This window comes from Oncorhynchus mykiss, chromosome 1, assembly GCF_013265735.2.
Source record: "Oncorhynchus mykiss isolate Arlee chromosome 1, USDA_OmykA_1.1, whole genome shotgun sequence".
In the NCBI taxonomy this organism is placed as follows: Eukaryota; Metazoa; Chordata; class Actinopteri; order Salmoniformes; family Salmonidae; genus Oncorhynchus; species Oncorhynchus mykiss.
The window spans coordinates 67,386,582-67,414,279 of NC_048565.1; the positions used below are offsets into that span (position 1 = coordinate 67,386,582).

The window sequence follows — 27,698 nt, forward strand, 5'->3', positions numbered from 1 at the left end:
CTGGCGAGGAAGATTGATGAAGTGGAGACTAGTTGGGCTCTGGGGGCTTCTTTCCACTACATAGAGTCCCTCCACAGTCAGTGAGCTGCCATGACATGCCAGTGTTTCTGTGCTGCAAAGCACACTCAGGCCGTTTTCCCAAAGTGATTGCAGAGAAAAAGTACAACGTTTCCCGAATTTGTTTATTTAACCAGTTGCCTTTGGATGTTTGACTTTATTTTTGCAGGCGTGGTTTGTTTATACTTAATGAATGTTGGTTGTGTAATAAAGCACATGCTACTGCTGTAGTTTAAAAGAGCACGACCAGTTACATATTTGGTATTTGAATATAACATTGTGCTAAAATGTCATTTTCTGTGTACAATTCAGAATCAACTGGGTTAATGAAGGCATAAGTATTTAGAATAAAATAACATTTATATTCCACATCTTTATTAAATTATTTTGCTCAGACAAACCAAGCCACTGACATTTTCACTATAAACAGATGAATGTTCTAATCTTTAAAATGTTACATTAGGGACTCATAGGAATGCATCACACCACTCTCTCAGGCACTGGGAGCAGGATGTAGCATTCCTGGTGTTGGCTCCGCTGGTGTCTTTCAGCCACTCAGTGAACAGCTCCCCATCCTTCCGCAGCAGCAGGTACTGACCCAGAACCACAAAGGCCTAAGAAGGAGATGCAGCGGTTATCCTACATATTACTTTGTTGCAGTGAGCCTGCCCTTAAGTGCAGGTCAGTACTGTGGTGCTACTGTCCATGGTGGGAAAATCATCAAAACAAGCCTTGTCCTGGGACCATTTACCAGTCCCCATTTGCCACGAAGCCAACGCCTTGACAACTTAAGGCGCAGGAGCTCCACAATACTTGACCTAACGTTAACATTCTAAGAGGTCATTTTTTAAAATCTAGTCTAGAATGCATAGCATGTGAAGCGCTGTAAAAAACGAACGAATTTACTCTGTCAAAACCTTGCTCCTCCAGTTTTTTTCCCAAGACCTCGCCAATTCCCGAAAGTGCAGTCACCGGTTTATCGCCCATGGGTTCTGCAACGAAGTCCCTGTGCTTCTGAGAAGTGGTCGACATTTCTGCAAGAGACAGCTGCGCAATGATGGTCTAGTAGTCAAACAACTATGCTGTCTGTGCTAACTCACTCTAATAACATCTGCTCTAGGCGTGTCTGTGCGCCATATGGTACCTACAGCTTCCAGTTAATATTTCAGTAGGCATATGTTGAAATAACTTACACTATTGTATTTCACGGCCTTACCCGAGACAATGGACACACTGGCCTTCACTAATTGTTACCATGCGTTTATGATTTGACGGATCACGTGCTATAAAAGTGCGCGAATGTACGCACTAAAACACCTGTAGATAATTAAATGAGACTGACGATAGGCTACTGATGGTAGGTGGGGATTGATGGTCTGTTTACATAGCAGGTTAGGAGAACTAACGTAGCAGGTAAGGATAATGAGGTTAATGTTAGGAAATGGCATAGACGGCGCATAAGTTTCAGGTTTGTGGAATCTTATTTTGACCATAAAAATTAACCGTTATAATACAGCATTCCATGTATCATCACATTTGCAGACTTATGTAAGAAACCATTCTATTCATAATGTGATGAGCAGATTGGATAGTCATAATTTAGGCTATAATATAACTCGATCACTGTTCGCAAACAGACCGTTCAATGCATGGCTGAGTGCATATAGCAGGGATCATCAACTAGATTCAGCCGAGCACAGATTTTTACTTGAGCGGATTGTCAGGAGGCCTGAACATAATTACAAATATTTGTCAACTGCAAATTGACAGCAAAAAACCCAAACGGACTAAAACAGAATGTCAAACCGTACTTACATTTGTATACGATCACATACTGTATATCTCTATTATGCGTGGGAATACTTTGGAACAGATTTTAAAGTATTTTATGTCCAACCAATAAAACATTAAAAAAATATATAGATGAAATATATATATTTATCAGTGGAGGCTCCTCAGAGGAGGAAGGGGAGGACCATCCTCAGTATAGGCTATACTGTTCTCACAATTAAGTTGCATTTTTTTTGCAACTAAAAGAGAGATTACAGTCGTTTCATTGTCTTCTCTTTACAGCAATACACTACATTTCACTGACAGTCGCAAGTCAACAATCATCAACAATCAACTATTTGGTATTTGCAGGGAGCGCTGCGTTTCTTTCCAACTGTAGGTAATGCAATTTAAAACAATCCACATTGTATTTTTTTAAAGAGGCTAATGATCCTCTGGCCAAATCATGCTTTAGTAGGCTAGCCTATTTGAATGATTTAATGTATTTCTGTATAGACAGGAGAAGGCTAATTAGGCTATATAATTTCGGCAATGTATTTGAATTTCCTTTTGGGAAGCGCTTAGCTTCAACTACCCGTATGGACGCGTCGACTATTGGAAAGTGTTTAGGCCAAAGACAGGTTTAGAAACTCTGTGGTTAGGTTTATCTACAATGCTAGTCGTCAACAACTGTTGTCCCCGACACTATCACTAGATGGCGCTGTAAGACGATCTAGCCACAACGAAACGGAAACAGACCATCAGTCCCGACCTTATAGCTAAATGGCCTCGACATACCATAAATCAGTACCATAACCATTGAGCTATAAAATAACACTCATAACAAGTGTAAGTAGCTAGATTATACATACATCATAATTCCCACCTCTGTCTGTGACAGAACATTACGACGTCGACATCGACGCGACGCTTGCTCTAGATCTGACGTCAAGACGTTTTCTTTTTCGCACACATTGACCAATAAGAGACAAGTGCGAACACACTCCCCTCCCATCAATCCAAACTGATAGAATTAAGGGGTGTGTTTCGAGGAAGTTTTTTTTCTTCTAGGAACCAACTGTCTGCAACCAAGGGCTATCAGGCGTGGATCTTCTCAACTCAACTTCTAATCAATTCAAACCTTGCACAAATTCGGGTAGAGTTTATCTGAAGCTATGAGCAGCCCACTGAGTGATCATGAAAAGAGAAAACAGATCAGCGTGCGTGGCATTGCAGGGTTGGGCGATGTCGTAGAAATCAAGAAAAGTTTCAACAGGCATCTTCACTTCACTCTTGTCAAAGATCGCAATGTAGCCACCCCTCGGGATTACTACTTCGCCCTGGCTCACACAGTCAGGGACCACCTCGTTGGGAGATGGATCCGCACTCAGCAATATTATTATGAAAAAGATCCAAAGGTAAAGGCGAAAACATCTCCCGAAAGTATACAGGAAGTGTATGGGAGTCGGTTTCCTTGTTACTTTGTTGCACATGCAATGTGTCCAGTTGCATTTTGAAATCAGTGGTTATTTGTATTCTTGGTCTGCTCTTCATGCAAGTTTCTATTTGATTATTCCCAGATGGCCTGTATGTGTAGAAGAGGATACCAAATTTACTGCAATGAGTTGTTTCTATAGACTGTATGAAAAATCATTATTTTGTTCAAAATTGTATCAGCTTCCTAGTGGTGGCTGCAACCTGGTCTCAGAGCATTTCATAATATTCTGTATGTAAATCCGAGACACTTCATTTAGTGTACGTTACTTTTCATATTGTATGTATTAATTTGTGAATGTCCATCTCCCATTTCGTATATATGATATGTTACGAATTGCAATTCATGTATGTTACGAATTCGGAAAATATAATGTTATGAATTCTAGCATGGTGGCTAACATTAGCTAGCTGGCTAATGTTAGCTGGGCTAAGGGTTCAGTTTAGGAGTTGGGTTAGGGGAAGGTTTTTTTTTTTAAACTAACATGCTAAGAAGTTGCAAAGTAGCTCTAAAAGGTTACAAAAATGCTCAAGTTGTCCATGATGAGATTCAAACTCACAGCCATCCACCCCGACCAACCACCCTACTTTTGTTTTTGCCATGAACCATCTGTAACCATCTGTTTTTACCCCTTTTTCTCCCCAATTTCATGGTATCCAATTGTTGTAGAAGCTACTATCTTGTCTCATCGCTACAACTCCCGTACGGGCTCGGGAGAGACGAAGGTTGAAAGTCATGCGTCCTCCGATACACAACCCAACCAAGCCGCACTGCTTCTTAACACAGCGTGCATCCAACCCGGAACCATCTGTCTTATGTAACCAAATCAAACATTACATATCCTACTAATTTGAGTGTCTCGGATTGACATTTTACTATGTTACGTCTAGTCTGAGACCAGGCTGAGTAGTAATTTAACACACCGGTGAATATCTACTTTCAGGCATTCGGCTACCAATAGCATAGCTCTCAAGAACCCAAGTGGGGTATACCCAGTTTACAGCCGGCCCTCCTTAGGTTCTCAGTTGATGGTACTGATCACAGCCTGCTCCCTCGCGAAGTACACTCCCGACGCTCTGTTTAATCCCGACGCTCTATCTAAACGCAAATACGCCTCACCTGCGATACGGGGTAGGAAAACTTTTGGAACCTAACTTTCATAGCGAGAAAAAAATATTTAAAATACAAAATATACACTTACTGTGCGAAGCGACACATCCTCCCACCTTGCACAGGCATTTACATTGGACCATTCCACTTTTCCTGTGTTTCTCAAATACAGCTGAGTGCAACTTTCCTAAACTGCGTACAGTAAAAGTGTATCTTTAGTATTTGAAAAAGTATTTCTTGACTATAAGAAAGTTAGATTCCAAATGTTTCAGAAACTGTATCATGTGCGAGGCGTATTTGCGTTTAGACAAGCGTATTTTGGCAGCATTGAAGCGTCAGTGAAATATAGCCTAGTTATCTTTACTCATTGTGTATTTATTCCTCATGTTATTGTTTTACTATTCTATCACATTTTTTTCTCTCTGCGTTGTTGGGTAGTAAGTAAGCATTTCACTGTTAGTCTACACTTGTTTACGAAGCATTTGACAAATCAAATTTGCTTTGATCACCTCAGGCAGCAGACAGCTTTGTGAATAGACTGTATGTATAATGTTTAACATTTACCATCTATTTGAATGGGCTACCAATAGCCTTTATTATCCAATATTCTGTTCAGTATGCTGGATCATTAAGACAAGACTACAGATGAAGTGTTTTCTTTTTTTATCAGCGTCTACATTTTGTCTGGCAATAGTGAAAGAGCCATGGGCATTTGGTTTGTCTTAATTATTCAGTTTAGTTTATGAATATTTTTTTCAACATGTAGCTAGAGGTTGTCCATATTTTATTGTGGACATACCCTTTTTTACACATCTGTGCATGAACATGCTGGAAACATGCCAGATATTGCATGACCTGCATCACAGAGTAATGGTCCGGAAAATGTATACACTTCTCTACATTCACTTTTCAACAGGCTAAACATGGTCTGTCTGCCATAGTCTTCCTTTTTACTTGGAAAGGGAATTATTTGAATTCAGAGAGAGCAATCAATGCAGTACAATCAGTAAAATACCAGCTGCAGTGGTGACAAAGCCAAACCTAAAGATCCCAGCAGCGTAATGTTCACTCTAACAAAGGATTCTACCAATGCACATGATCTGAGACAATGACCAGTTCCAGACCTTATGGGTGTGATGGCTTTGAATGAATAACAGAAAAACCTGTTGGCTTTTCAACCGTGTGTTGTTCAGAGCTAAATTCTTGCATACGGTATATCCCCAAACCATCCATTGTGTGGAACTAAACAGTCCCTCATCTGAGAAATACTTTTTTCCCTCCTGCTCTGGCAACAATCAAGCTGACACATTTCTTAGCATAGCTTTGCATGGGTTCTGATTCTGAACAGTGCCAATGACCTGATGTTATTGCTTCCTCTCTGGGGGGTGGTGAGGGTGGTGGAGGACTGAGGGGAAATAGTCGGAGCAGTGAATAATCTGAGATGCGTTAGGCTACAAGTGACCGAGTGCTGAGCAGGGGGTCTGCAGTACTGCATGTTGGTGGTTTATGACGTCATGCTGACCCAACTTTGCTCAAGTCTGTAGCACAGATTCTTCAGCTTCTGATGATCTCAAGTTGATTAGCGCCACTGAATGACCGGTCACAAATCTGTGTTGCTACAAAGTGTTTGTCATTGTGCCTACAGTATATCATTTTCCCCAAACCGTTTCTTTGACTGTCTACATATCTACATTTCCCGATCTCTGAAATGCTGAAACCAATCTGTCATCTTCAGAGGATCCACTATCTATCATTGGAGTTTTACATGGGTCGGACCCTTCAGAACACCATGATCAACCTGGGCCTGCAGAATGCCTGCGATGAAGCCATCTACCAGGTAAAACCATACACCTGCACTGCCAGTGTCTTTAAAATATAAAATAAAAACTGTATCTCCTGCCATACAGTCAGGATGAAGATGTGGACCTCAAACTCCCCACGTATCCATCCCTAGTCCAAAATCAGACCTGACTTTGTGTGATGGGCTTATTAGTGTCTCTCCCAGGTACAATGCTTTCATCACCATTGTCACAGTCCAGCTCCAGCACTGATGCTCACTGTGTTCTGACTGGGAGGAGGAGGGGGGGGGGGGTCATATTACCATTCATCCAATACATGTTTTATAAGGCCTCCCTTTGTTTTAGCTTTCAATGGGGATTTAAAGAGTTTCTTCAATATTTTTGAATGCTTTTTAAGTTACTAGTTCTGAAAGTAGCCAAAAAGTGTTCCCTGAAATGATGTACCACGTCAATGCAAGCTCTTGTTTTGCTGTGTGTACATCTTGCTAGCTGTCACTCAAATGTTGAGGGGCTGAAGCTCATTGGCTAGATCTCAAACTGCTAGGGGGCTGGCATACGTGGGGGAACATTTTTGGAAAATGATGCAGCACAGCTTCTAGAAAAACAGTTGCTTTCAAACTAGGGATTTCGTGGCCAATTTAAAGTGAGACAGTAATTCTACTCATAGCTTATGCATGTTTGAACTACACATTGACACATCCAGCCCAAAACGGGAGGTTTATAAAATACTTAGTCGCCAAAGTTCCAGAGCACGTCTTTAATGAAAGTAGCTGTAACCCTATTTCTCATGATTAAGGTGCCTTTGCCAGTGATGTTTTCGAGACTATCAGTACAGACTGTTTACTGAGGCTGCCTGTCCCAGTATCTGAACGTTAGAGATGTCAACAATGAGTATGACATGTCTCCTCTCTAAAGCCCTGGAAGCTCCGATTCAAACTCACATTAGACAGCTCTGTAAGCGTTATAATGTCAAAATGAGTTAGTTGCTCAGCGAAAATCCATATTTGGTAATAACTAATACATTTACCCCTGTTACGGCCAGTATGTACTTCCAAAAAAGGTCTAAATAAAAATGTACACGCAACAGAAAACATGCCTGTTCGGCACCTCCAATTTAAATCCGTCATTACAGTGCAGGTTGGAAGTCTACAACAGCTCAATACATTGGAAGTGCCGAAGAAGATGATTTCTTTTCCCGGTTGATTTTATATTTTTATTAAGACCTTTTTTGGAAGTACATACTGGCCGTAACGGGAGTACATTTAAGATAGTTGCTCAGCAAAAATCCATATTTGGTGAATAACTAACACATTTTGACATAACGCTTGCAGAGCTGTCTGAGAGTTTGAATTGGAGCCTCCTTGGGCGATCGAGAGGAGACCCGCCAGACTCGTGGTTGACATCTCTAACTGACAGATACTGGGGCAGAGGCTACCATGCCTCTCGTATAGTTTCTCAGTGTAATATCTGATTAGTAGACCTAGCCAATGTGGTCTCCTCAAAAGCAACATGAGATTTAGACCTAATGTACAGTATCTGTAGCTTTTAACAATCTTCTTGTTCAGGACAGTGCACCCTTTTGTTTGCACTAAGTTAAAAGAGAATCTCCCTATGAAAAACAAGGCATCACAGCCTGCAAGTGTGAGGTCTGTTGGCCACGTTGTGTAGACGAGGAGGCCTACATTGGGAGAGTCAACAGCAGTCGGTTCTCACTCAGTAGAGAAATGTAGGCCTATATTTGTTTTATTTCCTCATTGTTCTTCATTGGAACACAATCTACAAGGAACATGACGTTACAAGTGTATGATTAAACAATAAAAATAAATACCACACACCAACTAACCTGCAAGTAGGCTACATACTGCTGTGTCTGTATTGCTTAAATTCAAACCTTAACAGTAGGCTTATTAGGACTACTTGTGCTTGAAGTTTCTACAATGCAGACAAGGGTTACTCAAGTTCATGTCAAACTCTATTGGCACCTGATGCTGATGTATGCCTGGGGCTGTATAGGAGATGTTTCTAAGGAGTTCTCTCTGTTGACCAGCTGGGCTTGGACATAGAGGAGCTGGAGGAGATCGAGGAGGATGCTGGCTTGGGGAATGGGGGACTGGGCCGCCTTGCAGGCAAGGCTTTAAACACTCTTTGTCACAAATTCCTTGTGACACTCAGACATTCGAACATGATTTGTGTAAACTCAAACATCTCACCCAATGCAGGCAAATGTAAGTAGAGCATACCATAAGAAATGGACCTTCACACGTTCTTCCATTTCAGCTTGTTTCCTGGACTCCATGGCCTCTCTAGGCCTGGCGGCCTATGGCTATGGTATCCGCTATGAGTTTGGCATCTTTAACCAGAAGATCTCCAATGGCTGGCAGGTAATGGAGCATGGCATTCTTGGTCACATTTCGCGGTTATTGTGATATTGCATCCGTACATATTTTTGTTCCCTCTCAGGTGGAGGAGGCTGATGATTGGCTGCGGTATGGAAACCCGTGGGAGAAGGCTCGTCCAGAGTACATGCTCCCTGTGCATTTCTATGGCCGAGTGGAGCAAACAGCAGAGGGTGTAAAGTGGGTGGAGACCCAGGTGAGTCTGTGTACACATACACCATGTGATCCCAGACAAAACATTTGAATCGATCGGCATTTCTCTTCTAAATTCTCTGTTTCCCATTTCATTTCTCCTAATACTTTTTTTTTTCTTTGTTCCCTAGGTTGTCCTGGCCATGCCTTATGACACTCCTGTGCCTGGATTCAAGAACAACACAGTTAACACCATGAGACTGTGGTCTGCCAAGGCACCCATTGACTTCAACCTGCAGGAATGTACGTCTCCTTGCCCATTTTTAGCATAGATCTGTTTAGCTGTTAAGATCTATAGCCTGTTGTCAATAGAGGTTGGTAACACTACTCAGAAACTTTAATCAAACTGTAGCTGATACACTCAGGTGCCTGAAAGACACCTATGTTAAGAACACAGTAGTCACAATTGATAATGGAAGTTATATTGCTGTCTATGGGAGCTAATTCATCTCTAGAGAACTGTGGAATGTAGACCTTGAGCCCAGCCTTGAACTATGAGTCCAGTTTTGCACAGATAGACATTTCTTTTGAGTTTCTAAGGATCTATTTATGGAAAATACAGTGCCTTGCGAAAGTATTCGGCCCCCTTGAACTTTGCGACCTTTTGCCACATTTCAGGCTTCAAACATAAAGATATAAAACTGTATTTTTTTGTGAAGAATCAACAACAAGTGGGACACAATCATGAAGTGGAACGACATTTATTGGATGTTTCAAACTTTTTTAACAAATCAAAAACTGAAAAATTGGGCGTGCAAAATTATTCAGCCCCTTTACTTTCAGTGCAGCAAACTCTCTCCAGAAGTTCAGTGAGGATCTCTGAATGATCCAATGTTGACCTAAATGACTAATGATGATAAATACAATCCACCTGTGTGTAATCAAGTCTCTGTATAAATGCACCTGCACTGTGATAGTCTCAGAGGTCCGTTAAAAGCGCGGAGAGCATCATGAAGAACAAGGAACACACCAGGCAGGTCCGAGATACTGTTGTGAAGAAGTTTAAAGCCGGATTTGGATACAAAAATATTTCCCAAGCTTTAAACATCCCAAGGAGCACTGTGCAAGCGATAATATTGAAATGGAAGGAGTATCAGACCACTGCAAATCTACCAAGACCTGGCCGTCCCTCTAAACTTTCAGCTCATACAAGGAGAAGACTGATCAGAGATGCAGCCAAGAGGCCCATGATCACTCTGGATGAACTGCAGAGATCTACAGCTGAGGTGGGAGACTCTGTCCATAGGACAACAATCACGTATATTGCACAAATCTGGCCTTTATGGAAATGTGGCAAGAAGAAAGACATTTCTTAAAGATATCCATAAAAAGTGTTGTTTAAAGTTTGCCACAAGCCACCTGGGAGACACACCAAACATGTGGAAGAAGGTGCTCTGGTCAGATGAAGCCAAAATTGAACTTTTTGGCAACAATGCAAAACGTTATGTTTGGCGTAAAAGCAACAGAGCTCATCACCCTGAACACACCATCACCACTGTCAAACATGGTGGTGGCAGCATCATGGTTTGGGCCTGCTTTTCTTCAGCAGGGACAGGGAAGATGGTTAAAATTGATGGGAAGATGGATGGAGCCAAATACAGGACCATTCTGGAAGAAAACCTGATGGAGTCTGCAAAAGACCTGAGACTGGGACGGAGATTTGTCTTCCAACAAGACAATGATCCAAAACATAAAGCAAAATCTACAATGGAATGGTTCAATAATAAACATATCCAGGTGTTAGAATGGCCAAGTCAAAGTCCAGACCTGAATCCAATCGAGAATCTGCGGAAAGAACTGAAAACTGCTGTTCACAAATGCTCTCCATCCAACCTCACTGAGCTCGAGCTGTTTTGCAAGGAGGAATGGGAAACAATTTCAGTCTCTCGATGTGCAAAACTGATAGAGACATACCCCAAGCGACTTACAGCTGTAATCGCAGCAAAAGGTGGCGCTACAAAGTATTAACTTAAGGGGGCTGAATAATTTTGCACGCCCAATTTTTCAGTTTTGGATTTGTTAAAAAAGTTTGAAATATCCAATAAATGTCGTTCCACTTCATGATTGTGTCCCACTTGTTGTTGATTCTTCACAAAAAAATACAGTTCTATATCTTTATGTTTGAAGCCTGAAATGTGGCAAAAGGTCGCAAAGTTCAAGGGGGCCGAATACTTTCGCAAGGCACTGTACATCCAGATTTTTCTTTGTATTATATGTATTACTTACAAAGCCATCTGGCCTGCAGTAGTTCTTATTCTGGGTTCTTGGTTTCTCTTATATGGCAGGTGGACAGAGAGCCAGGGAAATTATGCTAATATAATATCAGGCCAAGATTAATGGGTATTGATGCAAAGAGTGGCAATGGGGGGAGATGGTTACCTTAAAAAAGAAGCTGTTTGGAATACAAAGTGTTGCCCCCTGTACCAACACAATGCCATTGCCCCATTGGTGGGGGAGGGGAGAGGGCAGCCTGCCAACATTACCCATGGATACGACCCTCTTAGGACATGGAGCTTAGGGCGCTTTCTACGCTGACTGTTTCCAGGAACTCTCTACTGTTGTGCAGAAAATCCTTAATGAAGTTGGCCACGCTCAGCCGAAATAAATTCAACACTGGATCCCATTTCAAATGCTGTGAAATTACATAATACTAAGATGGTGTGCCATTCTCCTAATGTGTGTGTGTGTGTGGTCTTCCAAGCTGTGTTTAGACGAGCATGAGAGGCAGGTTTGGTTGAGTTAATGTTTACCATGGAAGCATGTGTAGCCATGAGAAACAACTGGGTTCCCTGGGCTCATGTAATCAACGAGTGGTTACAGCAAGGGACAAACCTACAAGTCACATCTCTCGTGACCTTTCTTTCAACCACTACTCAATTGCATTAGGATCAGTTATAAACCCCATTTTCAAAGTGAGGTGTAGATCATCTATGCTGTTTTATACTGTGTACCTATACTGCTCAGCCACAGCAGGACCCACAACAGCCAAGCTGCCTAAAGCCTTTGAAGAAGAGATTGTCCTCAACCTTGACAGGTTGCTGATGTATAATTGAAATACTGTATCATTTTAAATGGTCCCCTCTCTCTTGTGCAGTCAATGTTGGTGACTACATTGAAGCTGTGTTAGACCGCAACCTGGCTGAGAACATCTCACGCGTCCTCTATCCCAACGACAATGTGAGTATCTATGTAACCCTTATGGAGTAGAGATGACATTCTGCAAGTGCTCAAAGTGAAAATGACCAGCAATAGTGTGTGAGAAAAAGGCATTCACTAGGCCACATGGGGGTGGTGCGTTCTCTCCAGCCATGACCTAATAAGGTCATAAGGGATGTGTTGTGGCGGTGTCTTAGTACAGCATTCAGCGCAATCTCCTCAGTGCTGCAGACTCTGATGTGTAACGTGAAGCACGTCAGCTGTTCAAGTTAGGATGAGGAAACCGCAAGGTTGCTCAACATCTACTGAGAATGGTATTACTCAAAATGCATGTAGATATGTGTAGCATAGTTAGTATGGGTGGAGCAGAGGTCTATGCCTGCCCCAGTTTATCCCTTGGTTAAATAAAAGCAGCATTTGGTAAAAGTTGGATCCACCCGTGCCTCTCATACATACTCCTGCTGTATCTGACATGGTAGTGTGATACAGTGCAGACCCCTTCACTTTTGTTACATTTTGTTATGTTACAGCCTTGTTTTTAAAATGGATTAAATTGTAAAAAAATCCTCATCAATCTACACACAATACTCCATAATGACAAAGCAAAAACAGGTTTTTAGATTTTTTTTGTGCACATAAAAAAAAATTATATATAAAAATAAAAAAAACATTTTTATTCAGACCTTTTGCTATGATACTCAAAATTGAGCTCAGGTGCATCCTGTTTCTGTTTCTACAACTTGATTGGAGTCCACCTGTGGTAAATTCAATTGATTGGACATGATTTGGAAAGGGGCACACACCTGTTTATATAATGTCCCCTCAGAGCAAAAACTAAGCAAATCAAATTTGATTGGTCACATACACATGGATAGCAGATATAAATGCGAGGGCAGTGAAATGCTTGTGCTTCTAGTTCCGACAGTGCAGTAATATCTAACAAGTAATCTAAAAATTCCCCAACTACCTAATACACACAAATCTAAAGGGGTCAATGAAAATATGTACATATAAATATATGGATGAGTGATGGCCGAGCAGCATAGGCAAGGTGCAATCGATGGTATAAAATACAGTATATACATATGATATGACTAATGTAAGATATGTAAACATTATTAAAGTGGCATTGTTTAAAGTGACTAGTGATCCTTTTATTGAAGTGGCCAGTGATTGGTTCTCAATGTAGGCAGCAGCCTCTGAGTTAGTGATTGCTGTTTTTCAGTCTCTTGGTCCCAGCTTTGATGCAGCTGTACTGACCTCGCCTTCAGATTGGTAGCGGTGTGAACAGGCAGTGGCTCGGGTGGTTGTTGTCCTTGATGATCTTTTTGGCCTTCCTATGACTTTGGGTGCTGTGGGTGTCATGGAGGGCAAATAGTTTGCCCCCAGTGATGCGTTGTGCTGACCGCAACACCCTCTGGAGAGCCTTTCAGTAGAGGGTGGTGCTGTTGCCGTACCAGGCTGTGATACAGCCCGACAGGATAATCTCGATTGTGCGTCTAAAAGTTTGTCAGGGTTTTGGATGACAAGCCCAAAATTTCAGCCTCCTAAGGTTGAAGAGGTGCTGTTGCGTGTGGGTGGACCATTTCACTTTGTCTGTGATGTGTACGCCGATGAACTTAACTTTCCACCTTCTCCACTGCTGTCCCTTCGATGTGGCTAGATGTGCTCTTTCCTGAAGTCCACGATCAGCTCCTTTGTTTTGTTGATTCTGAGTGAGAGGTTGTTTTTCCTGACAACACTCCGAGGGCCCTCACCACCTCCCTGTAGGCCGTCTCGTCGTTGTTGGTAATCAAGCCCACTACTGTTGTGTCGGCTGCAAACTTGATGATTGAGTTGGAGGCATGCATGGCCACGCAGTTGTGGGTGAACAGGGATTACAGGATGGGGCTGAGCGCGCACCCTTGTGGGTCCCCAGTGTTGAGGGTCAGTGAAGTGATGTTGTTTCCTACCTTCACCACCTGCGGGCGGCCCGTCAAAGACCAGGACCCAGTTGCACAGGGTGGGGTTGAGACCCAGGCCCTCCAGCTTGATGAACTTGGAGGGTACTATGGTGTTGAAGGCTGAGCTGTAGTCAATGAATGGCATTCTTACATAGGTATTTCTCTTGTCCAGATGGGATAGGGCAGTGTGATGGCGATTGCATCGTCTGTGGACCTGTTGGGGCGGTATGCAAACTGAAGTGGGTGACCGGTAAGGTGGAGGTGATATAATCCTTGACTAGTCTCTCAAAGCACTTCATGATGACAGAAGTGAGTGCTACGGGGCTGTAGTCATTTAGTTCAGTCATTGTTGCTTTCTTGAAGCATGTGGGGACAGCAAATTGGGATAGGAAGTGATTGAATATGTCCGGAAACACACCAGCCAGCTGGTCTGCCCATTCTCTGAGGATGCAGCTAGGGATGTCATCTGGACCAGCAGTCTTTCTAGTGTTAACACGTTTAAATCTTTACTTGCGTAGGCCTCGGAGGAGGAAGGGGGGGGGGGGTGCAGTCCTTGTTAGTGGGCCGTGACGGTATTATCCTCAAAGCGTGCAAAGAAGGTGTTTAGTTTGTCTGGAAGCGTGATGTCGGTGTCCGTGACGTGGCTGGTTTTCTTTTTGTAGTCTGTGATTTACTGTAGACCCGTGTCTCCAGCCGTGTCTCGTGTCTGAGCCATTGAATTGCGACTCCACTTTGTCCCTGTACCGGCATTTTGCTTGTTTGATTGCCTTGCGGAGGGAATAACTACACGGTTCATTTTCAGCCATATTCCCAGAGTATGAAGGAAGTGTCCGTAGAACTCCGAAAAAGGATTGTGTCGAGTCACAGATCTGGGGAAGGGTACCAAAAAATGCCTGCAGCATTGAAGGTCCCCAAAAACACAGTGGCTTCCATCATTTTTAAATGGAAGAATTTTGGAACCACCAAGACTCTTCCTAGAGCTGGCGACCAGTCAAACTGAGCAATCGGGGAAGAAGGGCCTTGGTCAGGAAGGTGACCAAGAACCCAATGGTCACTTTGACAGGGCTCCAGTGTTCCTCTGTGGAGAGGGTTGTCCTTTTGGAATGTTCTCCCATCTCTGCAGCACTCTACCAATCAGGCCTTTATGGTAGAGTGGCCAGACAGGAATCTACTTCTCAGTAAAAGGCACATGACAGCCTGCTTGGAGTTTGCCAAAAAGGCACCTAAAGGATTTTCAGACCAAGATTCTCTGGTCTGATCAAACCAAGATTGAACTATTTGGCCTGAATACCAAGCGTTACGTCTCGAGGAAACCAGGCACCCTCATCACCTGGCCATTCTGATCGCTACGGTGAAGCATGGTGGTGGGAGCATCATGCCATGGGTATGTTTTTCAGCGGCAGGGACTGGGAGACTAGTCCGAATCGAGGCAAAGATGAACGGAGCAAAGTATAGAGCGATCCTTGATGAATACCTGCTCCAGAGGACCTCAGACTGGGGGCTAAGGTTCACCTTCCAACAGGACAACGGCCCTAAGTACACAGCCAAGACAACGCAGGTGTGGCTTCGGGACAAGTCTCTGACTATCCTTGAGGGGCCCAGCCAGAGCCAAGACTTGATACCGGTCTAACACCTCTGGAGAGACCTGAAAAATAGCTGTGCAGCGACGCACCCCATCCAACCTGACAGCTTGAGAGGATCTGCAGAGAAGAATGGGAGAAACTTGCCAAATACAGGTATGCCAAGCTTGTAGCTTGGCATACCCAAGAAGCCTTGGGGCTGTAATCGCTGCCAAATGTGCTTCAATAAAGTACTGATTAAAGGGTCTGAATACTTATGTAAAAGTGACATTTCAGTTTTGTTTTTTATGCATTTGCAAACATGTCTACATCTATTTCTGGTTTATCATTATGGGGTATTGCGGGGGGGAAACAACTATTTAATCCATTTAAGAATACGGCTGTAACGTAACAAAATGTGGGAAAAGTGAAGGGGTCTGAATACCTTCCGAATGCATTGAATATACTATTTATTCACAAGCATTTCACTGCACCTGCGATAACGTCTGCAAATCTGTGTCCGACGCTAAACTGATGCTAGGTATTCACCACATGGGGTCAACTTGCCCTTGAGTGATTGCTTTGAGAATAGACTGTTATCATTCTAAAGTGTGTGTGCTCAGTTCTTTGAGGGCAAGGAGCTGCGTCTGAAGCAAGAGTACTTTGTGGTGGCCGCCACACTGCAGGACATCATCCGCCGCTTCAAGTCTTCCAAGTTTGGCTGCAGAGACCCTGTCAGGACCTCCTTTGAGACCTTCCCAGAGAAGGTCTTGTATTTCACTACATCCAATTTTGAGCTGTCAATTGTTTTTTTTCTTTGATAAACCCAACCTTATTACTGTTCCTCAAATCCCATACACAACCTTTAATATTACACATTTTACAATTAGTACAACCAATTTTTATTTTATTCAACCTTTATTTAACTAGGCACGTCAGTTAAGAACAAATTATTATTCACGATGACGGCCTACCAAAATGCTTCCTGCAGGGACGGGCTGGATGAAATATATATATATATATATGGACAAACACACCTCACGACAAGAGACACTGCAACACTACATAAAGAGGGGCCTAAGACAACAACATAGCATGGCAGCGACACATGAAAACACAGCATGGTAGCAACACAACATGACAACATGGTAGCAGCACAACATGGTACAAACATTATGGCTACAGACAACAGCACATAGGGCAAGAAGGTAGAGACAACAATACATCATGCAAAGCAGCCACAACTGTCAGTAAGTGTCCATGATTGAGTCTTTGAATGAAGAGATTGAGATAAAACTGTCCAGTTTGAGTGTTTGTTGCAGCTCGTTCCAGACGCTAGCAGCAGCGACCTGAAAAGACGAGTGACCCAGGGATGTGTGTGCTTTGAGGACCTTTAACAGAATGTGATTGGCAGAACGGGTGTTGTGGAGGATGAGGGCTGCAGTAGATCTCTCAGATAGTGGGGAGTGAGGCCTAAATCATGGCCATGACTGACACTCTCCATCCACTGGTAGGTGGCCATCCAGCTGAATGACACCCACCCTGCCTTGGCCATCCCTGAGCTGATGAGGATCCTAGTGGATCTGGAGAAGTTGGACTGGGACAAGGTAACGTATTCTCCCAGGCTAGGGTTGAATGGCGGGAACCTAGTTACCGAGATTTGCCGCCAAAAACTACTCTCTTTACCCGGGATAAATAACTGAGGGAAACCAGTGATTTTTATTTATATCAACAGCATGATGTAAAATGGAACTGCAGCTGCAGTTTTTTTTTTTAAACAGACTATCACTCAAATATTGTTGTGTGAGCAGTCTTTCTCTCTCTCTCCATCAATTCCATCTGAAATAGCATCCAAAATAGATAGACCTGTTGAAGATTGAGGAATATACATTTGAAGTGGGAAGTTTACATACACTTAGGTTGGAGTCATTAAAACTCGTTTTTCAACCACTCCACAAATTTCTTGTCAACAATCTATAGTTTTGGCAAGTCAGTTAGGACATCTACTTTGTGCAAGACACACACACTTTTTCCAACAATTGTTTACAGACAGATTATTTGGCTTCTAATTCACTGGATCACAATTGCAGTGGGTCAGAAGTCCACATACACTAAGTTGACTGTGGCTTTAAACAGCTTAGAAAATTCCAGAAAGGGATATCATTGCTTCAAAAGCTTCTGATAGGCTAATTGACATCATTTGAGTCAATTGGAGGTGTACCTGTGGATGCATTTGGGTAAAATCCCTGGCGAAGCCAGAAAAAAAAAGCCGTATTACAACCTATGTCTCGTGATAATTGCGTTGTTCGCTCTACAACCTGTTGGTTCATATGCATGTCTATCTATCTATCTATCTATCTATCTATCTATCTATCTATCTATCTATCTATCTATCTATCTATCTATCTATCTATCTATCTATCTATCTATCTATCTATCTATCTATCTATCTATCTATCTATCTATCTATCTATCTATCTATCTATCTATCTATCTATCTATCTATCTATCTATCTATCTATCTATCTATCTATCTATCTATCTATCTATCTATCTATCTATCTATCAAGACACAGTGGCAGAATGAGCTACACCACACATTTTTGTTTCATCACAAAACCGGAGAGCCAACATATTGCATGTAACAAGCATTTACATTACCTTCAGCACGGTCAAGCAAGTTTGATTACGATATTTTCGGACCACTAAGCAACTATTGATTTAGAACCACAGAGAGTCACCCCAAGTCGCAAGGAAAACAGGAGCTGCCTCCATTAATCCAGCACCATTTCAACATAATCAGATCACCTCTGCTTAGTGACAACTAAAAGTGACAACTAGAAGAATCCAAAAACAATTTAGTCCTATCAATGTAGGATAAATATAATGTGGCTATCCATGGTTCTGATTTCTGTGCTAGTGACTGTGTGTGCGTACACATTTGTGCAAGTAGAAAAAACATGTTGACTCGGCTTACTTGTAGAGAAATGCCAATGCCACCTTCTTCTCTTTCATGTTGACAAAACAGTCCATCACTCTGTCAGTACATGCTTTTATTTTCTGTTGTCCTAGGCTACCTGACTAAAATGCTTGCTCGCTAGCCTAACTTCTTGTCATGGGCACCCCTAACTAGTTAACATTAGCCTTCTACATATTGAACTTCCATCCTCTCAGGCCAGGGGAACAATATATGAATTAATGATTGGATCAGAATCCCTATAGCCATCCATGGCTAATTTAGGAAAGGGCCAATTTCAGCTAGCTTGCTGATCCACCCCCGGAAGACAACAACACAACAAGATGCAACAATTCAAGATGTTTCTGTCAATGACGTATGCTCTCAATGTGATTTGAAAGGAATGACACCAAATCCAAACTGTCTTCCCTTGACACTTTTTTTACTTTATTTATTTTTTGGTGCGACAGGACCATTCACAGTTGAGTTTACTCGGTTTAGCGCAACGCTGATTGGCTATTTTTGTGTGGGGGGGTTTATCAAGGGAGGCCAAATCCTCACTGGCTTCTATTGCATTTGCATTCAATGATACAGGCCTCAACAATGTCATAAATATTTGGACCAGACAGCATCAGATGGAAACCTACAGACAGAGTGGCGCTGTTTAATTCACTCGGATGCTTTCTCCGGTGAGATACATTCAGCCATTTGCGAGTTGAAGGAAAATTATGAAACACAGAGAGACTAAATATAAATGAGTCTCTCTCTGATTTGTTTTTTTCTTAGTATATTTTTTTGGGAAGCCTGGCTTTCCTTGGCACCCATGAATACACGCCATGGTTTATTTACCCAAGAGAGCATATAGCTATCTACATCTATGGGCTTTCATGTTTTTCTGTCGTACGTAGCCTATATATCATATATGTATTGGATAACGGCACAATCGCTTGGGATTTTAAAATGTATTTTTAATGTAGGACTCATAGAATGTATTTAATGAAAGGGTCATCAGGCTCAGGTAGCATCAGGCTTGATCAAAGCTCTAATCAAATCCAGACATAGGCCTATTTATATGCTTTTGAAGGACACCTCAGGTTTTGGCGGGAAATACCGAGTTACCCGTGAGAAAAGGGATTTTATTCTCAGGATGGATCAGTTGTAAAGTACTGGGAAAATATTAAACCCTATCCCAGGCCTGGCACTCACTATGACAAACCGTACCAAGTGAGATGGCTGTGTAGATGGTAGGACTGCTTAGGTGTGGGACTGTGTCCCAGTATGAACTCTGGTTGAACTGGAAACCAGAGCTGTTTTGGGGCAGCATTGTTTGAGCAGGGTGGTTTTGCCAAGTCATCGTGACGCCGTAACTGAACGGATCCAGCGTGTTGAGCTTGGGTGGAGCCTGTGTATTGGGCAATGCTTCCCTCAGGGAAAACTTCCTTCGAATTGAAGAAATAATACAGTTGGCTAGGAATCACATTGATTGATATACATCTGTTACATTGTACAGTACATGCAATTTCCATTGTACATGTATATGTACAGTATTAGTTATTTATCCTAATCAAATCAACAAACATGTTTTGTGATTGAACTGATTCTGATGCACTTTTTGTATAGACATTGTTGACCTGCGATGCCTTTTCTCTTCTCTCCTTACTCCGTCCCCTGTGTGTTCCAGGCTTGGGAGGTGACGCGTCAGACCTGTGCCTACACCAACCACACCGTCCTGCCTGAGGCCCTGGAGCGCTGGCCCATCAACCTGTTTGAGAAGCTGCTGCCTCGCCACCTGCAGATCATCTACGAGATCAACCACCTCCACCTCCAAGTAAGCCCTCTGTGTCCACTCACTGTCTCGGGACAAAGGAGGCTGATTTCTGCTGCTCTGAAATGGGAGATATTATCATTCATCTCGACTTGGTACGTGCTTTTGATACTGGGTGCTTGAACAAGCTTATCCAGAGTGTGGATCTTTTTCTGTGCTCTGAAGGATCCCCCCTCCTCCCCTCCCTTTTTGAGTGCCGTCTTGTTTCTTTCCACAGATCTGAGCTCAGTGTAACTTTACCTTTTATATTAGTAATCAGCAGCACACAAATGCAAGTTGGGACTATATGTATGCGTACTTATTCTCTGTGCCCTCTCAGAGGATCGCTGCCATGTTCCCAGGGGACCATGACCGTCTGAGGAGGATGTCCCTGATCGAGGAGGGAGACCCCAAGAGGATCAACATGGCCCACTTGTGTGTGGTGGGCTCCCACGCTGTCAACGGGGTCGCCCGGATCCACTCTGAAATCGTCAAGAACACTGTGTTAGTGTTTGACCTGAGTTCACGTTTGATTATGAAATAAGTCTTACCAAAATAGGTGGTGATGGTGGCAGCTTTACATGAAACATTTAGACAAACCTGGAGTATTGTTTTATTAGCTTTCCAGCGATGTTGACATTCCTGTTGTGTTGAACGAGTCTATCAGAAAGACATCCACTGATCATCTAACTTGTTGTGTGCCTGATATATTGTTGTTGTATGTTTCTCCGTCCTCAGTTTCAAGGACTTCTATGAGGTGGAGCCAGAGAAGTTCCAGAACAAGACCAATGGTATCACTCCTCGCCGCTGGCTGCTGCTGTGTAACCCAGGCCTGGCTGACCTCATCGCTGAGGTAACAGATTTTTACAGAGCTAGAGTACAGAGTACCTCCGAGTGTCTTTTTTTTTTTTGGTGCTACCTGCAGGGGAATGAACCTCATTGTGGGTTAGTAGTCCTGCACACCCAATGAACTAATGTCTAACCTTTGTTGTGCTGACACTCATCGGTATGTGATTATTCAAGACCACAAAAGTCTCTGCACACTGTGTCCACATGCTCAAATTCAATTATATGACTATGGTAACTATTTATGCTTTCATACTTTTTGTTTTCACTGTAGAAAATTGGAGACGACTTCTTGACAGACCTCTTCCAGCTGAGGAAACTACTGGACTTCATTGATGAAGATGCTTTCATTTGTGACATCGCCAATGTAAAACAGGTAGCTGCTCATTCAGTTCCACGTTCTTAACATCTCAACCCATTATTTCTTTCTCCCATAAACACAAGAATATAGAGTTGATACAATCTGGTGTCGTGGCCAGTCTTGGGGAACCCCTTTTGAAGTATTTCTCCACCTTTAAATCCCCCTCTGTGTTATTACAGGAGAACAAGCAGAAGTTTGCAGCCTACCTGGAGAAGGAGTATGAGGTGAAGATCAACCCTGAGTCCATCTTTGACATCCATGTGAAGAGAATCCATGAGTACAAGAGACAACTGCTCAACGTCCTCCACATCATCACCTTCTACAACCGTAAGAGCTCCTCCACACCTCATAATATGGGGTGATGTTAGTGCCAACAGAAATCTCATACTTCAAACAACTGCACAGTGGAGACTGGTTGCACAGCCAACACTTTCAGCAACCCAAGGGGGCTCAGTGTTTTAAATCCCTAATGATTTAAGGCTCCTGAGTGGCGCAGCTCGGTCTGGAGGCGTCACTACAGACCCTGGTTCAATCCCGGGCTGTTTCACAACCGGCCATGACCGGGAGTCCCATAGGGCGGCGCAAAATTGGCCCAGTGTCATGCGGGTTAGGGGAAGGTTTGGCGGGGGTAGGCCGTCCATTGTAAATAAGAATTTGTTCTTAACTGACTTACCTAGTTAAATAAAAAAATGTAAACACATTTAATTCAGGCAACTTCTATTGAGTAAATCGTTAGACAAAAATCTGTTCATGGTGGCAATGAAAGCCCACTGCTGTTTGTATAGTAATCTCTAGTGACACACTGTCATTTTGGTTCTGGGCAATTTGGACAGAGATCCCAGTAGTAGGTGTACACTGCCCTCTGGCTGTGGAACCGTTTTTTAATTTAAATTTAATTGAACCTTTATTAAGCTACAATGACGACCTACCCCGGCCAAACCTTAACTCGGACAATGCTGGGCCAATTGTGCGCCGCCCTATGGGACTCTCAATCAAGGCCGGTTGTAATACAGCCTGGAATCGAACCAGGGTCTGTAGTGACGCCTCTAGCACTGAGATGCAGTGCCTTAGACCGTTGCGCCATTTGGGATCCCAGTTAACTGAGCTGAGGGAAATGGAGTAAATTATAATATTTCTCTACAGGGATTAAAAAGGACCCCTCTAAACACTTTGTTCCCAGGACTGTGATAATTGGAGGAAAGGTATGTAGCTAGACATCTGAGGTATATGACACAATCAGTCACCATGGAAATAGTATTTTGAAAATGAAATGTTATAACTGATCTGTTGACTTGTTTGTGATACTTTATATTCGATGTAAGATGAGTTAGTCATTCAGACATATATATATATATTTTTTTTTCCTCATCAATATCCAACTGTTGACGCTGTCCTCTCTACCCAGGCTGCACCTGGCTACCACATGGCCAAAATGATCATCAAGCTGATCACGGCGGTGGGCCAGGTGATCAACAACGACCCGGTGGTGGGGGACAGGTTAAAGGTCATCTACCTTGAGAACTACAGGGTCTCCCTAGCAGAGAAAGGTGAGAGGATGATTTGTCCAAGGATTCACAGATGGCTTCCTTTCCTCACGTCCTCTCCTTTATGACCATCAATATGGAAGGACTTGATGGGTGTGAGGAATAGGGTTCAATCCTATCTAGTCCTGTCTGCTATCATTGAAGGAAAGAGAGGCTACTGAGAATGGAACCCGAGTCCTGTTTGTATGGCGCTATGGTTTGGACAGTTGTTTTTACGTCAATGTTTTAATGTTGTTCTACAGTATGTCTACATGTTACTGGGTAGCAGTGGTGGAAAAAGTACCCAATTGTCATATTTGAGTAAAAGTAGATGCCTTAATAGAAAATGACTCAGGTAAAAGTCACCCAGTAAAATACCACTTAAGTGGAAGTCTAAAAGTAATTGGTTTTAAATATACTTAAGTATCAAAAGTGACAGTATAAATCATTTCACCTTCCTTAAATTAAGCAAACCAGACGGCACCTTTTTCTTGTTTTAATTTATGGATAGCTAGGGGCACAATCCAACAACACTCAGACATAATTTCTAAATTAAGGATTTGTGTTTAGTGAGTCCACCAGATAAGAGGCAGTAGAGATGTTCTCTGATGTGTGTGAATTGGACCATTTTCCTGTCCTGCTAAGCATTCAAATAGTAACGAGTACGTGCAATGTTTTGTTTAGGAATGTATTGAAGTAAAAGTTGTCAAAAATATAAATACCCCCCAAAATGACTTAAGTAGTACTTTAAAGTATTTTTACTTCAGTACTTTACACCACTGCTGGGTAGGATATACCTAGTATGTTTGTTGTTAAGCCCTTCCCTCTCCCTGCTGTATGTTCCAGTGATCCCTGCAGCTGACTTATCAGAACAGATCTCCACAGCGGGAACAGAGGCCTCTGGCACTGGCAACATGAAGTTCATGCTGAACGGAGCGCTCACCATCGGCACCATGGACGGCGCCAACGTAGAGATGGCTGAGGAGGCCGGAGAGGAGAACCTCTTCATCTTCGGCATGAGGGTAGAGGATGTGGATGCCATGGACAAAACAGGGTGAGAAAGAGCTGACTGGATTGGTGTCAGAATGAATGGGACTTGTCATAGACTTAGAAATAAGCGACGTAGAGCAACGGCAATCGTGTGCTCTTATAAACTGGACGGTAGACATTTCTCTGTTCATATTATAGGGATATTTCACCCAAATTACAAAATGACAAATCAGTTTTGGTACCAAAAATCAATATGGAATTTTGCTGAAATGTCGTTTTAACAGTCAAGATAACAAGGCAAATATTTACCCTGTAATGTTTAGCCATCATAAGGATAACCTTGCAACCTTCAAACAATGTATCTGCCCAGGTACAATGCCAGGGAGTACTACGAGCGTCTATCAGAGCTGAGGCAGGTGATAGATCAGATCCAGACTGGCTACTTCAGTCCCAAAGAGCATGAGCTCTTCAAGGATGTGGTGAACATGCTGATGAACCACGACAGGTAAGCAGAATAACAGCAGTGTTGTTGACATATCAGTGTTATTAGCACATTGTCAGCTCTTCAGAATGCAAGGATGAACTGACCTTGCTTGTTGCTGTTAGCCCATTTTTGTTTGGTCCCCCCCAAGTTTTCTGAGCTAAACATGTATTAATTGTTGGACATAAGACTGTAAAAACACCAGAAAATTAATTCCAAGTGATTTTTAATTTTGTAAATCTGTTCCAAAGTACTCCCACGCAAAATAGAGAGGGATATGTGATCGTGTACAAATGTAAGCAATGTTTGAAATTATTGTTTTAGTCAAATATTATATCAGTTGGGCTTTTTGCGTTCAATTTGTAAATTATTTGTAATTATGTTCCGGCCTCCTGACCATGCGCTCAAGAAAAACATTGTCCTTCCGCTGAATCTAGTTGACGATCCCTACAATAGGGTACTTGATCACTGTTTTATTATCTGAAATGGATGTGGTATCTCTACGTTTTAAAAACCTAAGAACTAATTTGTCACTCTGCATCGCTTCCTCACCTCAGGTTCAAAGTGTTTGCTGACTATGAGGCCTACATCACTTGCCAAGATCGAGTCAATGAGCTATACAAGGTGGGCTATGTGTAATGGATTTCATACCTTGAAGAACAGTTCTTGCACACTTCTGTCTTTGAGCCTGAGATGTCTGGCCCCTACGTTGACAGTTTTAGTAAGTCCACCAGGGGGTGCTGTCTGATATGGCTCTGTCTACCTTCATACCAACACAACTGCAAAGCCATCTCTCACTCTCTACCATTGGGAGGTCAGGGCAGTCAGCATGTCACGTTTACCTGTCAGCAGTCCAGTCCTGGTGTTGTGTTACCGTCTCATGTCTTTAGTCTCATTAACAGCTGGGGCTCCTGTTGCACTCGACGGTTGGGTTGTCACAAAGTGCAACAATTTACAGCAAACCCCAGCACCCCCATTTAGCTTCTTCTATTACCAGTTCCCCATGTGGTTGCTGAATTACCACATCTGTTACAATCGTGTAGACCTACAATTGTCTGTGTACTCACCGTAATCATACTAGACAAAACAAGAAGGCAGTCGTTTGTGGCCGACATTTTGATTGAGCTTCCCAATTGTTATCTTTTCAGAACCCTAAAGAGTGGACAAGAACAGTGATTCGAAACATTGCGGGTTCCGGCAAGTTCTCCAGCGACCGAACCATCAGCGAGTACGCCCGGGATATCTGGGGCGTGGAGCCCTCCGATGTGAAGATCCCACCCCCCAACGAGCCCCCTGTTGAATCCCGCAAATGAGGAGCCCGCCTTCACTCTCCAGTTAGGAGAGAAGTGCTTGTGTTACTTCTCCTCGCTGTAGGTCTGTCTCATCAGGCTTGACTCATAGCCCACCCATTACCACATTGCAGAGATGGGGTTCGAGTCGGAGGCAGATCGCATGTACAACGTCTTAAACAGCCAAAGGAAGCGTGTTTGACTCTAGCCTCTGCTTACTATTACTCCTGCTTGTCTTTGACTCCACCATGTGCACGTATACTGTAGATGCCAATCCCAGTTGATCAGTAATGACCATACAGTTTACACTGCTGAATATGATTGGTCTACTACTGCCTCGGAATAGTCAACCAAAAATAACACATTTTGTTTGCTACTAAGACTTGTAATGGGGATTTTGTTTTAATCATCACTGACAAAGCATTGCATTTCAGAGTTATAGAATGTGTACTGTGATATTTGTCTATATGTTAAGTAAGTGCCTGGTCATTAATGTACCAATTTTGGACCATAGCATTCATAAGAGAGAGAAACAATTATCTAGAAGCAAGTGCCTGGTTTAAAGTTGTAACATGCCATTGGTCTAATGGAACGTTTTGTACAATTCTACTGTATTTGATTTGAAAATGTGTAGTATACAGCTTGGCGAAACAGTTCTGATGCTTCACTATGTCCCTTATGAGGAAAACCATGCTCAGTGGCCTGTTAGAACACTCCCACTTCAGAGATTATGGAGCAGCTGTCACCACAAATGGCCTTGGCGTGACTTCTGAAATGAGATGGCTACTGTATGAGTATAATCTATATTTCAGTAGCATCACTTAAATGTCTTCGCTAAATGTACTTCAAAGAAAAATATGCTGTTTCTCAGTAACTACCTTTTTTTTAAGCAGTTGTCTTTTTTCATCCTTCAATAAGTACTGTATCACTTGTCACCGCAATCACGTTCATATTATTAAATGTTTTTTTGTGATTTATAGTGAGAATATCATTCTACATTTGAGTATAGGGATCCTTAGGTAAATAGTCGAACTGCAGTGGCAGCCTGTTGTGGTCTGCCATGTCTCTCCACCCCTCTGCATCTGGCTTGCTTCTCAAACTGGTCCAACAGGAGTGTTCGTACTCTCAAGCCTGCTTCTGATTTGTGGGGACTAACACCACTACAGTATGTTTTCAAAGACTGCATCTACACAGGCAGCCCAATTCTGATTTTTTTTTTCACTAATTGGTCTTGACCGATGAGCTCCGATGCAAAAATCTGTGACTGGCCAAAATACCAATTAGTGGGAAAAAATTGTTGGGCTGCATTTACACAGGCAGCCCATCTGGCATTGCCACTTGATCCAGATGCTCAGCTCCCAATACCATCCTCAAAACAATGTATTTAAAGCTAGAATCTTTCATTGAAACAGTGTCACCCTGCCTTTTCTTTCTGTAAAAAGCTCAGGCATGGGCCTAGAGAAATGTAACCACTCAAATTCATTAGCTGAGCTATAGATGCAAGAACTGACCAGCCACGATATCAAAATGATAGGTTTGCCTCAACATGGTTAAAACTATGTAAACAGTTAACATTGAGGTGAATCAATCTTATGATCTGATGGGGTATGACAGTTGAACTAAACTCATGAGGTGTAAATTCTATACCGATTTGAGTAGATCATTAATCTCAGTCAAATCATGGATGTAGCAATTTAGGATTTAAGCTTTGACATTCTTCAAATTGTCAAGGTCATGAGTCCAAGGAAGGAATTAATGTTCAAAGTAAACTTGTTTTTAATTCAATTAAGTTTATTCCATTAACAAGCATATGTACATAATTCTTTATGTCCGGTGTAGTAGATACCCTAAAAGTTAGCAAGAAAATCAAGATTTAACTATAGACAAAGAAAATGTTGACTATGCAGACTCCAACATGAGTTGTCAACAGTTGTTACACTTAACCCGACTCTTGAGGTATATTCAATCTAC

The 27,698-nt window shown here is 42.5% G+C and overlaps 3 protein-coding genes across 7 annotated transcripts in view; 2 read left to right on the plus strand and 1 right to left on the minus strand.

Annotated features, from left to right (window-relative positions):
* LOC110532586 (ectonucleoside triphosphate diphosphohydrolase 6-like) overlaps nucleotides 1-426 on the plus strand; it is a 30,938-nt gene extending 30,512 nt beyond the window's left edge. Inside the window, exon 15 of the mRNA XM_036989805.1 lies at nucleotides 1-426. Coding sequence (XP_036845700.1) covers nucleotides 1-84 — 84 coding nt within the window. The 3' untranslated portion in view covers nucleotides 85-426.
* Nucleotides 166-2,718, minus strand: LOC110527584 (barrier-to-autointegration factor). Of its 3 annotated transcripts, none has more exons than XM_021608976.2 (3): nucleotides 2,700-2,718; nucleotides 964-1,091; nucleotides 166-671 (listed from the first exon to the last, which is right to left on the minus strand). In XM_021608976.2, exons 2-3 carry the CDS (start codon nucleotides 1,087-1,089, stop codon nucleotides 525-527), a joined length of 273 nt encoding a protein of 90 aa, XP_021464651.1. In that variant the 5' UTR covers nucleotides 1,090-1,091; nucleotides 2,700-2,718; the 3' UTR covers nucleotides 166-524. The 3 variants fall into 3 exon arrangements, with proteins under 3 accessions (XP_021464651.1, XP_021464659.1, XP_021464643.1); XM_021608984.2 differs by lacking the exon at nucleotides 2,700-2,718 and adding an exon at nucleotides 1,274-1,417; XM_021608968.2 differs by lacking the exon at nucleotides 2,700-2,718 and adding an exon at nucleotides 1,251-1,402.
* Nucleotides 1,460-26,704, plus strand: pygb (phosphorylase, glycogen; brain). 3 transcript variants are annotated; one of them, XM_036983300.1, is made up of 20 exons: nucleotides 1,460-1,525; nucleotides 6,168-6,269; nucleotides 8,279-8,357; nucleotides 8,509-8,612; nucleotides 8,692-8,823; nucleotides 8,951-9,062; nucleotides 11,914-11,996; nucleotides 16,101-16,244; nucleotides 16,992-17,084; nucleotides 20,115-20,261; nucleotides 20,578-20,741; nucleotides 20,976-21,090; nucleotides 21,358-21,459; nucleotides 21,624-21,771; nucleotides 22,588-22,646; nucleotides 22,850-22,991; nucleotides 23,814-24,021; nucleotides 24,328-24,462; nucleotides 24,996-25,062; nucleotides 25,587-26,704. In XM_036983300.1, the coding sequence occupies exons 2-20, from the start codon at nucleotides 6,198-6,200 to the stop codon at nucleotides 25,749-25,751; spliced, it is 2,271 nt and encodes a 756-aa protein (XP_036839195.1). In that variant the 5' UTR covers nucleotides 1,460-1,525; nucleotides 6,168-6,197; the 3' UTR covers nucleotides 25,752-26,704. The 3 variants fall into 3 exon arrangements, with proteins under 3 accessions (XP_036839195.1, XP_021464581.2, XP_036839202.1); XM_021608906.2 differs by lacking the exon at nucleotides 1,460-1,525 and adding an exon at nucleotides 2,858-3,245 and having other exon boundaries at nucleotides 25,587-26,700; XM_036983307.1 differs by lacking the exon at nucleotides 1,460-1,525 and having other exon boundaries at nucleotides 8,245-8,357.
* The last annotated feature ends 994 nt before the right edge of the window (nucleotides 26,705-27,698 follow it).